The 16,264-nt window shown below is 44.2% G+C and overlaps 1 protein-coding gene across 1 annotated transcript in view; it reads right to left on the bottom strand.

The window, feature by feature from the left end:
- LOC103801031 (arf-GAP with GTPase, ANK repeat and PH domain-containing protein 1) overlaps nucleotides 1–16,264 on the bottom strand; it is a 226,479-nt gene that overhangs the window by 120,506 nt on the left and 89,709 nt on the right. Inside the window, exon 9 of the mRNA XM_009073430.1 lies at nucleotides 3,383–3,487. Coding sequence (XP_009071678.1) covers nucleotides 3,383–3,487 — 105 coding nt within the window. The remainder of the gene's footprint in view (nucleotides 1–3,382; nucleotides 3,488–16,264) is intronic.

Here is a 16,264-nt window from a genome sequence, read left to right as displayed (position 1 = left end):
ATACAAAGGGTTTATGCACCAAGTGTGCTCTAGATGAGCAGCACACCTTCCTTCTCACATATTTAAGAAGCTGCTCTTCCCCCACAAGGTGCCCCAGCACTGTGCTTTGATTTGAAATCAAATCTAGACCAGAGTGAGTAGAGAAGGGGAAAATTGCCCTTACCAAAAAGCTGGTTTCTCTTTTGTTCTTTTCTTCTCCTCATCAATGAGGAGCAGTGATGATGATGAAGATACAAGAGCAGAAAATGGACATCCACAGATAAAGCTTTGTCATCTACTGACCTGTGGCATGCTGGCAACCCTCTGGCAGACAGGCAGTGGTGAAACATCACCAGCTATTCATCGCAGAAGGCTCAGACAAAGCAGCAGCATGCAACGCTGCCCAGCAGGTATCCTGGCGAATACATTTCTGGTGCCCTTGCACATGGCATTCTGCCATTAAAAGCCAAGAGATGCCTAGACAAATTCCCCTGGGTCCCTTTGGGGAGACTGACACGGAATTCATCGGCCAGAAATTTAGTCATCCACTCAACGTCTCTGCTCCAGAAGCCTAAGATGAATAGGGAGCTATGGTGAACTTTGAAGCCTGCGGGTCAAAGTTCTCTCTCATTATCCCCACCATTTTCTATCAGCAGAGCTCCTCAGCATCCCAAGGGACAGGAAGGTTTGAGGCTCTTGAAAAAAACTGACATGACCAAGTCAGAAAACAGTAGGGTGCTTATGTACATATATTTTTCCTTCCCCATTTTCCTCTCCCCCCACTTTCTTGAGAAGAAAGAATACAGATTTAGCTATTGTGTCGAACATCAGCCTGGTGGCATCAGCAGTCACTCATTTAGCTGGCACAATGCTGCACTCATTTCAACACGCTGCCCTGCCAAACAGACCTGACCCTTCCAGGGACACCTCCTCTGGAACAAAGGGCCTCATTTGATTTTTTCACTCCCCATCCCCAAACCTTTCATTCTGTAGCCAGTCCTTTCAAGGAGGATGTCAGTACCGATTTCTGCAGTACGTATTTTCAACGTTACGAGCACTGCTCTGTGCCTGAGCCGCCACCGAACGTGTCTGAGAGACACAGTTGAGCCACTTGTGGCCAAATTTGAGGCAGCATTTAACACAGTGCTCACATATTGTAACAGGTCCTTCCAAGGCAGGTGTTATGTCCTGACTCAAACCACAGGCTGGACAGACCAAATGATCTTCTAAATTTACTCTTTCTGCCATCACCAGAACCCAGACCACCTTTTGCTCCAATTAAAAATTCACATCAGAACTAAAAATGGCAAAAGTTTGATTAACCAAAGAGACTTGCACACTGGAGATAATCCAGATCTGACTGGTCACATCAGAGCTAGGTTTTACACCAGTTCAGGAAACTGACTTCAGAGGGTTCAAAAAGCTCTTCCCTTTACTGCTATTTAATCGGAGAATTGGTAGGAATCAGGTCCTGATTTTTCAAAACAGTATCAGGAACTATCCCAAACAGCCATGCAAGCATAGCAGTAAACATTCATCAGTTTCTTTGGTTTTGCTGTGGGGAAAAAAGCAATAGAAATTTACAAACACTAGCAAAACCAAACCAGAAACATGTTATTAGAGTCTGGTTTAGGAGAAAAGCCACTCACCTGGCAATACCCAACTGGAAATTGTGACTTGCTTGTCTACAAAGTTTAATACAAACTGTACTGGGAGCGTGACTTAAATATCTGCGGTTACATTTATGAACCTCTCTGATCCATGCAAGGTCTGAGCAAATGGCAACACAGAGCCCTGTACCTTCTTCTCAGGGCTGGGAGGCCACGGTGGGAGATAGAGGGAAACAATTACAGGCTAGTAATTACTTCTTCTTTAAATGGATTCTCTCTAATCTCTGATGGATTTACCTCTAATCTCAAAGTAATTACGTCTAACCTCAATGGATTCTTACTCTGGGGGAGATGATGCAGCCCCAGGGAAGCCTGCAGAGAAGAAGTTCTCTATTGTGTGCAAGAGCAATGAGAAAGCAACACGTGCACAGCACTGCCAGGAACAATGGAGCCCTTCCACAGCACTGGGAAGGGACAGGGTGCAGACAACAGCTCCTTACCTCCTCCTTGCCTGGTGACCCAACACAATCTCAGGGAAACTCAGGTGGGAGCTCCATGGGGGCTGCCCCAAGGGCACACAGTATCTGTGCTTCCCTTCTGGGAACAACACCAATACACAATTCAGGGATTTCAGGACCACTCCTCAACAGAATTCCCCAGATTTAGAGGCCTAAGAGTGGCCAAAGAGGACAGAAAGACTTGAATCATTACACACAAAGGAGCAGTGAGAACCTTGCTCCAGAACACAAGGGATGAAGGACAAGGTTCCTGATGGAAAGCAGCAATGCCTTGAAGTGATCTACTAAATAATTTTAAGAGACATGGGCATAGCATCAGATACCAGAGCTAAGCATTATTATGGCAGGATCTGAGACTAGGAAATCCTGTGTCAAGCCAGAGAAAGTGTTAATATTCCACCGCTGGAGAACAGCAAACTGGTGCAGGCACAGCACCAGCACAGCCACATGTGCAGATGTGGCACATGTGGACATGGGTTAGTGGTGGGTTTGGGAGGACTGGGTTAAGGGTTGGACTCAATGATCTCAGAGGCCTTTTCTAACCTAAACGATTCTCTGTTTCCATGTCCCTCAAACACCAGCCATCTAAAGCAGAAGTTTCCTGCCAGTTCCACATGCAGGTCCATAAGCCTCAGAGTTTACAGCAAATGCATCAGAACGAAACCTTTATTGTCACTCCTTAATAAAAACTTGCCCAGGAGCTCAAAATGCCACCAAAAGGTCTAGAATCAACTGGCCCTAAAAATGTTACAACTGGCCATCCTCTGATCTTCACATGCACAATAATGATAAAATGTAAGATCAGATATGATCCTATACCTTAGTATAGAATCATAGTCTCTATAATCACATACATATAATATCTCTCATGTATTCATCATATAACCTTGGTGAGGGTCACACCATAGTTTTTGGGATTGGCTGGTCTTGAGTCTGTTCACTGCTCCTTCTAGCCCCAAATCTCTATCTAGGGATTGTGCCACATGCTCTGAGAGGGACAGACAGCATCCTCAGGCCAATGACAGATGCCTTGAAGTGGAAGAGCTCTCTGGCACATGTTTTAATAGCTGTGCCATTTCCAAAATCCTGCTTGGAATTACTTCTGAACAAACCACAATCGCTGCACACTGACAAAGAGCAAAAGTTCTGCTCACTACTCACTATGTCTAAGAAACTTTTTCTTATAAAACATCTCTGTTGTGGGCTCAACAAAAGCTAACACTGCTTTACTAGGGTCTGATGCTGTGAAACATTCTGAGAGCACAGTGTACTTACATGTAAACTGGGGTGGTAGGTCAGCACGCCGTTGTCACACAACGTCACATATTTCTTCTTCCACTCTTTGTTCAAGGACTTGCCACTTCGCTTTAGCAGCATACCCTGATGGCAGGAGAAAGAGACAAGATTAAACACCTTCCCACCAAAGCACAACTACTTAAGAGACAGAAGAAGTAAGTACAATTGCCAACATTTCTAGCTATGCTTTCTCCTGCCGGTTACTCATTCTCCCCTGACTCTCCCATAGCACGTGTTCTCTCCATCAGCAGCTTCAGGGTTTGCAAGTTAGGAAGAAAAACTCAGAGCGTGCCTGTCATAACGCAGGTCACAAACAGAAATGTCTGTATCAGTGTTGGCTTTATGTAATGGAAAGGAAAAACCCTTCTGCATGGAATTCCATGCCTCAGGAAAACAAATTTCCGTGTGACACGGAGAACGGCTACCCACATGCAGTCCTAGTTGATAAAGACAGTAGGCTTTGCATTTCCTTGCCTTCTACAACAAATGCTGAACCTCAGGTTGAGTGAGGATCCTGCTGCGTGGCCTGTGCTGCCTTCAGCATGTTCCTGGAGACTCTTTGTTGTCCACAGAAAAGCACACACCTGTGCTCTTGCTCCCTCTTGCAGTAAAGTGACACCACCATAGAAACCCTCCTGGCTACTCACTCCAGCAAAAGAGACATCGGTTCCAGGTAAGAAGAGCAAAAGGGAAACGGCAAATAAAGTTTTCCCAGTAAATCCTGGATGATTTAATGAAAGGAAAGAATGTGGGCAAGGTGACTTGTCTTTCCACAAATCATGGTCAACTTAAACATCCGGGATGAATGCTAACAATCATCAAATCCCAGGATGGTTTGGGTTGGAAGGGACCTTAAAGCACATCCCATTCCAAGTCCCTGCTGTGGACAGGGACACCATCCATTAGTCCATGCTGCTTCCAGCCCCAGCTTTGAACACTTGCAGGGATGGGGCAGCCACAACTTCTCACCAACAGTTAAGACTTGAAGTCATCACTATGTTCAAACGGACACGAACTGCTGCTGCATATGAACCTATTCTCAGCTCAATACCAGAAATTGACTTCGAAAAGCAAAATACAACATGCTGTAGCACACTCAAGGTGGTAAATGAGAGTGCACTTCCCTAGGAAGTTTTGACTTCCAAAACCAAGCCAGAAGGCAGCTCCTAATGAACTCATACAATACGTTGGGCATGGAAAGTCTTACTGGAATGTCGATGGAGGCACCCTGGACAGTGTCTACCACATGGACTCACTAGTGCCACAGATCAAGCTCCGCTCAAAGCAGACAATTCTATCCATTTCATCAAATCAAGACCAGGAATCTAAACCAACAAAACTTCAGTTCTCTAATCCCCACTCTCATTTTCCAAGGCAACTAAAAACAAAAGGAAAACAGGACATAGAAAGATGCCCTACCAAGCATGGTGCTTCCAACTCCCATGGAGCTGTTTTTCTCAAAGCTGGTTAAAACCTTGAAAGCAAGTTCTGCTGTTTGTTTTCCCATCAAACCTGCAGCTCTATGAAACGATCTCTCCACAGATCCAATCCCAAAGCCTTAAGGCGACAAGGGCCAGCTCTGCTCATGTAGAAGTCCTCCAGAGCTAGAATTCCAGATGTTACAACTTCCCTCTTAAGTCTCTCACCATTATCCATACAACCCAACAACTCTTCTTGTGCAAGCACAGTGACGACCCCAGTGGAAAAGCCATGTTCACACCTGCCTGCTCCCAGCCGTGCACGTGTAATAGAATTTCAGAGAAGAATCTCTCCCAATTCAACGCAATCCATGGATGGGACCATGAAGAAAAACTCATGTCGGAGGCCTGAATTACACAGGGGTACAGACTCCCAACTTTCTGGCTGTCTGGGGTCACGTCTTTATTTTTTTGTGCTGTTCTTTGCTAGAACTTGAACTTTTTCAAGGAGAATGGGGTTTCTGAAACGCCTCCTTACAAAAGCTCCTGCCAGCGCGAGCGGCACATTCCAATTACTGTCTGCCGTGGTTAGAAACGTTGTTTTCTTCTATTAAAAAATGAAAGCTTACTTCTGCCTTTGACTCTCCTGTTTGTCTATAGGAGGTGATCTGTCGCTTCACCTTTCCCATCTTTCATACCTCACCTGCAGCACGTTCGCCGCCGTTTGGGGGGACCTGATTCTAGTTAGTGCTGTGCCTTGGGGATCAAAAATTACTGTTTCCCTGCACTGGCTTGTTCTTCAGACCTTTTAATGGGGAAAAAGCAGTCAGGATCACAATGGTGATCTTTTCTTTTTCCTTTTTTTTTTTTAAGTTTTGAAGCAAGTAAGATGTCTAGATTTCACACCTTTTACCTGTCCTTCTGCTTCACAGAAATCATGTCATTACTTAGATAATTTTCAATTCATACCAATTAGAAACTCAATAAACAGTAAAACCTCACCAGGTTTGGGATTTTTTAACTACCTAGAAGTTTGCTGCTGTCTGGGTGTGAATTATGACATTCTAGTTTCGGATCTAAATGAAATTTTTCAACATGAGGTTTCACCTTGTTTTAACATGGAATTTTGTGCTTTCATGTGAAAAAACCCTACCCAGCTCAGCACCGAATATGGACAATGCATCTGTTTGTGCCTAGCTAACAAACCAGACTTCCCAATCCATTCTTTCAGGCATTCCTTTGGCAAAAGGAATCACTTTTCACATTATGTGAGAATTAAAAGTATCTTCCAGTATTTGCAGAGGAAACAGCTCTGAACACAAGGAGCTAACAGTGTTACAGAGCAAAGTAGCCCATATAAACCACACATTTTCCCCAAGGCTACCACTGCATGGTAGTTTTATCAGATGGGCTGAGAAATGGCCTTAGAATGGAAGTTTAGATTAATTACAAATGCATTTTAACTAAACTTTAAAAAAGGCCCAGATATGACAAGAAAAGACACTTAAAAAACAGCCTTCTGCTTCAGTCACATTATGTCTGCATGAAGTGACATCAGGCACTGTTCCTAGGCACTGAGATCCATGTGCTCCTGCTGACCTCTGCAACCTCTGAGGCAATTCAGAGGTAGCTTGGTCACGCCCCCAGTCACTGCCAAACAGGCCCCTGCGTACACACAGCATGTGGGAAAAACCACATTTAGTTCCCAACTCACAGACTAAATTAATGTTCTACTTCCAAATACCAATTTTTTTGCCTCAATAATCTCTGCCACAAGTTGTTATTAATTGGATAATGCTATTTTTCCTAATTTGTATGAAACTTCTCATTTCTTAAAGTCTTCCATCTGCAGTTGGGTGTAGCTGACCCTAAGCTTCCAGACTCAACACTAAGAATTTAACACCTCCAATTTCCACACAAACTGAGATTTTCACGCTTCAAATGACTTTTTTATCACCTTCCCTCCAAAACTGCAATTCTGTGTCTAACAGAGGAATGGCTTCTCCTACCAGACTCCTCTAGCTCACGCTTTTAACGAGCCAGAGGAGAAAGACTCCAACAGGAGAGCATGAACCTCACTCCTCGGGTTTCGCTCGAGGAACCTCATCCCTGCACAAAGCGAACACAGGAGCCGCCTGAGCGTACTGCCGGCTCTTTATTAGCTATGTGTGTGCTACATCTAGTCCCAGGAGGTCATTGCAAGCCAAAAGCAATGTTAAGTGTACAAGCTTTAAATAACTTACAAAGTTAATGTAATGAATGTAAGTGTGATCTGAAATCCATCACTCAGTGGCTCGCTGTAGCCTCAAGCTGTGATAAAACACCACTCATAAATTTATATTAAAACTCTGTTCAATAGCAATTATTTACCAACAAAGATTTATTGATTGCATTTGCTGTTTGAGACTGAGGCCCTAACTGAGTCAATCAGCGTATGCTGTTGAGCTCCAGGGCACCCGGAGAAGTTACAGACTGCCAGCAGGCTCCACGTCCCCGTCATCACTGCGGGAGCAGGAGCAGCTAATGAAAAGCCTCCAGCATCGGATTGATTGGAGGGAAGGTGAAAAAACAACACACCCTACACCAGTCAAGGGCCTACTACATGTAATATACCCAGGGAGCACCACACGTAATACACAGTGATCAGCCAAATCTGGTTGCACCAAACACCTTCCAGGGAATGCAAGTACCCCAACGGCAGGTGTTTGGACTAGCTGGTCTTTTTGGCCCCTTCTGACCCAACCCATTTCATGATTCTACTTTGGTTTCCATTTTCCTTTAGAAGTTCACACCACTGCCACAGCTGATGTACTGGCACTGTGCAAGCTTTTTTTTCCCTTCCCCTCCTTAATTTTTAGCCAACCACATACTGTTGTCCTGATGGTGTTCTGACAGAAGGAAATACACAATCTTGCACTTAACCATAGAATCATAGAATTTAAGGGTTGGAATGGACCTTACAGATCATCTAGTCCCAATCCCCTGCCCTGGGCAGGGACAGCTCCTCACTAGACCAAGTTGTACAAGGCCTCATCCAGCCTGGCCTTGAACACCCCCAGGGTCAGGGAAACTCCAAGTCTTCAACTCCAAGTGCTCCAACCACCCTAACAAGACTAAACCATGTAAATCCCTAACTTTCCACTCAGGTCTGTACTTCTCACTGCCATGATGAGCAGCCAGCACTGCTATGAATTCTACTGCTCTATCATGTCCTGGTCACAAAAGCAAAACTCATGCTCGTCAGAAACATCCTCCCTCCAACAGCTCCAAAGGCAGCCACTCAGCCAGGATCACAAACTAGCCATCACGTACTAATTCTGGTCAATAAAACACCAACTCCCTTTAAACCTGTTAACACAAGAAACAAACACTGGGGAATCATCCAGGATTGCACAACCAGACAATGCTGGACAGTCTGGCCAACAGCACTGGGACCAGTATAGCTCATCCTTATAACAAACAACAATAATTCTTAATTATTATTTTTTGTTTCCAGAAGGTTTAAGTGTAACAGGTTTCTAGTGTTAAAGCACATAAGTAGACAGCAGCTCAAACTATTTCACCTTCAAAAAATACTTGCATGCTATATATGGTAGTAATAAAATCCTATCACAGAATCCCAGAGCAGTCTGGGTTGGAAGGGACCTTAAAGCCCATCTTGTCCCACCTTCTGCCATGGGCAGGGACACCTTCCAACAGACCAGGTTGCTCTCTCTTCAACAATTAAATCTGAGCAGACAGCAAAGTATGCATCTAATCCTCTAGGGAATAAACTGCTGAAGATTCCAAATGTATTTGGAATCCTTTGCTGTTTCCCAAACTTAAGTCTTTTTTCCCTAGGAATTTAAGGGAGTGCTGCTTGATCTTTCGGACAATGAGATACGAAGCTGTTTAAGTTTTTAAACTTGCAAACCTGTAGCAAACCTCTCTCCCTGACAGGACTTTAAGGGGGCTTACAAAAAAAACAGGGACAGGGACTTTTGACAAGGACATGGAGTGACACAACAAGGGGGAATGGCTTCATACTGACAGAGGACAGGGTTAGGTGGGATATTGGGAATAATTTCTTCCCTGTGAGAGTGCTGAGGCACTGGCACAGGTTGCCCAGAGAAGCTGCGGCTGCTCCATCCCTGGAAGTGTTCCAGGCCAGGTTGGACAGGGCTTAGAGCAACCTGGTGTGGGGGAAGGTGTCCTTGCCCAAGGCAGGGGGTGGAACATCTCATGGTCTTTAATGTTCCCTTCCAACACAAACCAGTTTGTGATCCTGTGATCTCTTCCAGTAACAGGGCACATTTGAGGACCAGACTGAACCACAAAACAGAGGCTACAAGGAACAGAAGTGCCTCTGAAGAGACCTGAAAACAGAAGACCTCAAATGTTCTCTAACACCAGCACTGCAAAAAACTCTAAAATACCCCAAATGTTCTTACTGCATCCAGGCACCTGGAAATCACCTCGTCACCTCCTTAAAAACTGTCACTACAGCAGCAGCAGAGTTTTGCTACAGAGTCAAAGATGCTTCCACATAGAAGAACCTGCAAATTTATGTTATGCACCTTTACAAGAAAATGAAATCAGAACGTTGCACCCAATTCTCTTCTAACATTTCCTAAACACAAGGCAGTAACTGTGCAGAGGGTAATTACACCATGAATGGTTACCTAATGCTGAGGCTGATCAGCCACGATTTCCATCTGCAGACAAAGAACAGAGAGGATCTAACAACTGACTTGGAGCAAAAGATAATGGCTTTGTTTAAACTTGAAGGACAATCAACCTGCAAGTTGCTATTTTCCAAGCTCTCTGCACACAAGCTAAGAAAGAAAATTAGGAAGATTTAGTGAAAAAAAACCCTCCAGTGCTGATTAAGCAAGTCTTACAGTTCATCACAGCACCAGCAATGAGCACTGACACCCTCAACAAAGAACAGTCACCAAATTCCTGCATGGAACATCAGCACTGATGACATGGTAGACAGTAAGGACAAACTTAGTGCTCACTGTTACTGTGTTTTAATTTCTAATCACAGAGTCATTTAATGGTTTGGGTTGGAAGGAATCTCAAAGCTCATCTCATTCCATCCCCTGCCATGGCCAGGGCCACCTTCCACTTGACCAGGTTGCTCCAAGCCCTGTCCAAACCTGGCCTTTGTTAACGACTGCTCCAGCAATTCAGCATCTGGATTTTGCCCTTAATCGGCCAACACAGGTAACACACAGGTTCCTCCAATACATAGCAAATTATTTTAAGGCAAGTTTTCATAACTGCAGGTTTTTTAAAAGGTAGGCTCTGTGTTTCCAGCATGTCATGGAAAAGGATTCCACAAGGATGCTGCTGAGCACAGGAACCCACAAACCTTGGTTATAGACACAATGTGGTTGAGAAAAGAGCAGAGAAGAGCAAGCCAACATCTGGCACAACACATTCGCCCACTGAATAAACAACTTTCTCGAGAGGCAAAAAAGCGATCATGCAAGAACTGTCACCCTGGTGTCCACAGAAGTATTTGAGAGGAAAGCTAAAGGCCCAGCCCTGCTGCAGGATCCAGATGGAGCAACAAACACACTGCTCTAGCAAAGCATCACATGCCCAAAGCTGCACCCGCCTGTACACCAGCTGGGATAATGCTCCAGAGCCCACACAGGCATGGCAAAAGACAACATGGTACACATAGTTGGAAGACAGATATGCTCAGCACAGTAGGAAACTTAGAAAAATATAATACTCTGAGCCAGAAGGGACTCACAAGGATCAACACGTCCAACCCCTGGTCCTGCATGGGACAACCCCAAGAATCCCACCACATGTCTGACACTTCTTGAGTTCAGTTGACAGCTTTGGGAAAGGGGCACTCATTCCTCAGCCCTGCTTTGTAACTGTTTCTAAAACTGGACTTTATGAAATCTGTAGCACATTGCATACTCTACACCTACCTACACATCCTTCTTATAGAGCTGAATATTGAAGTGTTACAGAATGCAATGAGGTGTTCAAAGCAATGGCACATCTCTCACTCCAGCCCTGCTTAACCACTCTGAACGAGGCACACCACCTAGCAAGTCACAATACTTTCCTGCCTTGCAGTAGTTTCTGCCTCTGTTGCCTTCTGAGGCTTGTTCTGCTTGCCCTGGACTGTTAAAAAAATATGAACACCACCCCCCCCCCAGTCCTTAATAATCTCCAGTAGCTGGTTTATTAACCCCTTGGCACTGGCAGTTGTGGTTTCCCTAACACCGTCGTCAGCGCTAATATGAAACGCACTGCGATGCAAACCATTATCCCCGTGTCGGAGAGAGCAGACGGCAGATGCCAAGGGGTCTGTCAGCCACAGAGGAGCCACAGCAAGCGGATCTGGGTGAACTCTTACCTCTTGCTGCACTTCCAGCACCACTATGGCCATAAACAAGGTTAGCATCTACGCTGAGCACAAATGCTGCCACCAAGACTGAAATCAAAGGCAAAATAACATTGGGAAACGGTTTCAGCACGAGCAAACACAACTGCATGGCACACTTGGTTTGGGAAAGGCTCCAAAAGTGGAAATGCTCATGGCAGGAGAAACAGCTGAAGGGTCAGGCATGAAAAAGAAGAAACAAAATGTTTATTTTCTTTAAAAAACAAACTGAGAGTTGGAGGGATGGTAAGAAACAAGGAATCGCCATGCGAGCATTACTCCTTCAAGGCAGACGATCCGGCTCCCCTTACAGGAGTGCTCCATTCCATGAACCTTTCCTTACTCTGGCTCCCCTAACAGGAGTGCTCCATTCCATGAACCCTGAAATTCTCTTTTTCGTATTTCATATAAAGTAGGGATTTGTGGGGGTGGGAGGGGAGAAGAGCCATGAAAAGCTTAAAACCCAATTTTAACTTTCTATCCTGACACTACAGTGTTTCCATAGAAACATCAGGAAGACCACTTAGGAGCAGCTTTTTTTGTGGCCATGTTTGGCACCGTACCCCTCCCCTGGACAACCTATTATCTCACAAATGGATGCTTTCTGCAGCTTGTTCTGTGCGGGCTCCGATGAAGGGGGGAAAGAAAAAGAATCCTGGATCTTTAACCAGTTCCCTTGTGGCCCCCTCCCTTTTTTGTTGGTAATATTTCTGTCATTCTGCCAGGGTATATGGTACAAAGGGTTACACTTTAATTGAGCTGTCAGCATCTCCAACAATCCTATAAAACTCCGATTATGCACGGCGGGGTTAGTGACACACTTGTTATTGTGGATGCCCTATTTGCTAAACCCAAGCACCCCCCTCACAGGTCACCTCACCCACGCGACCTTCCTGTCATTAGCCGCGTCTATTCCTACCTCACTGCTGTGAAAATCACACAAGCAAAGGCTTCAAAGCCCTTGCCAGGACTGAATTCGACCAGGAGCTAATCACCCACAAATCCAGCTCAAATGGCAATAATTGGCTAAACTGCTCACCTCTCCAGAGCTCAGCAGTAATTTGGGATAATAAAGAAAGGAATTATTCAGCTAACTGCCCTGAAATGTATGCTTTGTGACCGACACACTTCACATTTTAATAATGATGGACACAAAACCCAATTTAATACAGCATTCACTGAATAACAAACCTGAGAATGCTGGCAGGGGAAAAAAGTGTGTGTGTGTGTGTGTGTGTGTGCGCGCATTCCTTCTTTTTTCTTCAACTGTGCTCCATGTTACTGTGCAGAAAGGATTTGCTCTTCATATTCGGAAATTTTGGGACCAAAAAGGTCTTTGCCAACTACCCTCAGAAACTGCTTTTTAATGAGATTTTAAAATTTATTTATAGTTGTCTTTAACCAAAAGGAGTGTCCTGCATGGAACATTAATTTCGCTGAACAGTTATACCTCTGGGCCTCAAACTTTTGTAGGGGTAAGATATGAAATATCTTTTCTGTTTTCCTCTCCAGTAGAAGGGTACCTTGTCCGCCATACTAACTAACAGTACTTCCTGATGGCCTCATTTTTCTTTACGTTTACACCTTGACCTCTGGTCAAGGGCCATCAGCATCAATGACCTCACCACAGACACTTGCTGAAGAGGTGGTGACACTCCCTGGACTGACTCATGATGTGACCAGACTTACAGGATACACTGAACTGGTTCCATACTGCAAAGATTACAAAAGGGTTTGGGTTGGAAGGACCTTAAGCTCATCGTGTTCCACCCCCCGCCATAGGCAGGGACACCTTCCTCTAGAACAGGTTGCTCAGGGCCCATCATGAGACTCCATCACTCTTCCATCTACCCACCCCATTCCTTTTCTTCAACTCTCTCCTAAGACAAAGAGGAAAAAGTAAAGACTGTATGAAATACACATTACTGTTCATACACCTCAGGTGTCCAGTTCACTCAGAGGAAAAGCGATGAGGATGACAGTCCTTCAGCAACTTAGAATGTATGCTGGGTATTCTCCTCTCTGTTAGGTACTAGCCTCTCACCATTACAGCAGAAAAAAGAATAAGGAACCTTCTCCGCTAATGGAAATTCTACATACAGAATTAGCACCACCCAGATACAAAATTGCTTCAGAGTCATGGAAACATCATAAAACGCACTTGTATCTGCAAAACTCAGTGAGAGCAATGTCTCTCCACACCAGACACCTTTCCTTGCTGGCCCAACATTTTGAGGGAAGATGTGTCAATATCCTTGCATGACAACTGCCCAAAAGATCCCAGACCAAGCAGCAGCAACTGTGCTTAGCTCAGAGCGAGATCACAAGCCCTGTGTCTGTCATTAGACACTAGTTTAGAAATACTTAATGCCTCATTTCTTTAAGGCATTCACATACCTGCAGCTTCACGAAGTGAGTCAGGCAGAACCACCCCACGGGCTCAAAGGGGTTACCCATTCAAAGGGGTGAGTCAAACACGACACATCTAGGTTTGATCTGGACCTTATTCCCTAAAGTTCATAAAGTCATGTAACATATTCTTTTAAAAGCTCCAAAAAATGCAAATTCCATCTTCAACAGGATGCAAATACTAAAATAAATGCAGAACAGGTCTGGACACGTAAGACAACTGTATATAAAGGGACAATTACAACCACATCCATTTGCTAGTTCCTCGACATCTGAACACATTGAGCTAAACAGTTTATAGAAATGATGATTTATCTACTAGGCGCAGCAGAGACATCTTTTTAAATAATCCTTTTCAGAACATACACAACTGTATTTTTCTTTTCGTCTTGATGAATCAATTTGTACTGTATCATCTGAAAACAAAACTATTCTGGATTCAGCTGGAAATACATAAAGATGTGTCAGTAATTCATCCCAAAACCTTCTAGTGCCAGCCAAGGACCATGACCCAAGTCACACTAGTGTGTGCTTTGAGAGAAGACATGCACTTCACTGGGTGTAAACTTTACCTAAAAAACCTCAATACACAACACCTCAGATGAGTTGTGCTGATCAGAAGACAGAAAACAACCATCTGTGGGCTTTATTCTTTGCTCAAAGACCAACTCAAGGCCCAGCGGAGGAGAAAGGAACCTCCGGTTCCCAGGAGCAACTCTCAACCTCTTCACTTGCTTTATCTATATTGTAAGTAATTTTAAATGGCCTGAAGTTATGTTAGGGGAGGTTTAGGTGGGATATTAGCGAAAGTTTCCCTCCCCCAGAGGTGTTTGGGTCCTGGACAGCACCCAGGGCAGTGGTCATGGCCCCAAGCCTGACAGAGCTCAAGGAGCATTTGGACAAGGCTCTCAGGCACATGATGGGATTGCTGAGGTGTCCTGTGCAGGGCCAAGAGTTGGACTCAATGGTCCTTGTGGGTCCTTCCAGCTCAGCAGTATCTATGGTTCTATGATTTTAAGACTCTTCTATATCAAAGCACCTTCACATCTGTAAAACCTCCCTGAACCCTAGGGAATAAACCTATCCAAGGCCACTTCCAGGGATTTAAGGAAGTTAAAGTTGCCTAAAGACAACTTTCAAGTACAGGTTTATCACACCATGCTCTAAAATTGTTACTGCAAAAAGGCAAAGCTACTGGTGCCAGTGCCAGAACTCACCCACTTACTACAGCAGGTGTTGGAGAAATTACAGTTAACAAAACAGGAGACAGTGGCAGTGTCAGTCATCTGACAGAACTTTTCTGAGACATTATAAATCAACACTTTTGACAAGGTTATTATTAGGATTCCTGAAGTAATAACCTGAGACACCCCAAAATTTATTTATTATGCCCCTAAACCAGCACTTCTGAGAAAAAAACGCTGGTTTGGTCTGGGCCTGCTTTGCTGCATATATACAGCATCCACTCCTCCTCTCCACCCCGTGCCAAGCTTAGCACCAATCAGGGCAATTGCAAAGTAAAGGATTCTGCACATTGTGTCAGTGAGTTAAAAACTGCAATATTGTGTTGATATTAAAATCACACTACATACAATACTTCCTGTGTAGGATATTTCATGGCTCATTTGCTTTAACAGATATTAAGCTTCAGTCAACAATTAACTACTGACAACTTTTTTATTTATTTTTTAAAATAAGAAGATTTAGCAGAAGAGCTAAAGCACAGCTTGGATCTACTAGATGGATGCTAATTCAAAGCCACCAGTTTATTTTGTTTCTACAAAGTATCCATTCCTGAGAACTAGAAGGTCACTCAACCCACACTTCAGCAGCACTGAAATTCACGTCAGCAGCACATCTTTTAGTCAGAAAGTTATTGTACAGTGCCATCAGTTTAAAAGACCATTTAAATTGCTAATTGTTTTGCAGTCACCATATAAGATCATTCCCAAACACAACCATTTCAGCTCACATTTAAATGGCCTTTTGTATTCAGCACTTTATTTATACTGATATGAAAACAGTGCAAAGATATTAACACCTGGAGTCATTTGCAGATTTCCTGCCAGGAACTCACTGGCACTGCCCTCAGCCTGGATCTACCTGCATTTTCATGCTGCAACCACCCCAATTCCTGAACCAAAGGGCATTTTTATGGTCATAACAGCAGAATAAAGGTGTCAAAGGAAGACTTTGTCCTACCCTTCTCTGCCCACTCAGAAGTACGTTACCATGCACTTGGGATGGAAAGCCAACCCATGAGAGAGAAGGAAACCCAACCTGTCAGGGATGTAGAATCCCAGCATGCTTTGGGTTGAAAGGGACCTTAAAGACCATCTAGTTCCAATCCCCTGCCATGGACAGGGACACCCAGCCCATCTGAGCGAAGCAAAGGCAAACCATACTTTGTCTTTCACAAGTCTCTCCCATCTATCAGAAGCAGATGATGCATTTTTGGATCACTGTCTCCTACCCACATTATGTGACACCAGATAGGGGAGTCTGGTCCCAAGTGCACAGAAGGATAACTAACAAGATGCTGTAAAGAAGGACTAAACTCTCTAGGAAATGTTTACCCCTAGAAATAGCTGGTACATAACATAGTGGCAAAGTCTGATGCCCCACTAAGAGTATCCCATT

This window comes from Acanthisitta chloris, unplaced genomic scaffold (genome assembly GCF_000695815.1).
Source record: "Acanthisitta chloris isolate BGI_N310 unplaced genomic scaffold, ASM69581v1 scaffold4514, whole genome shotgun sequence".
In the NCBI taxonomy this organism is placed as follows: domain Eukaryota; kingdom Metazoa; phylum Chordata; class Aves; order Passeriformes; family Acanthisittidae; genus Acanthisitta; species Acanthisitta chloris.
Note: the sequence above shows the minus strand (reverse complement) of the source record. Positions and strands in the feature narration are given on the sequence as shown.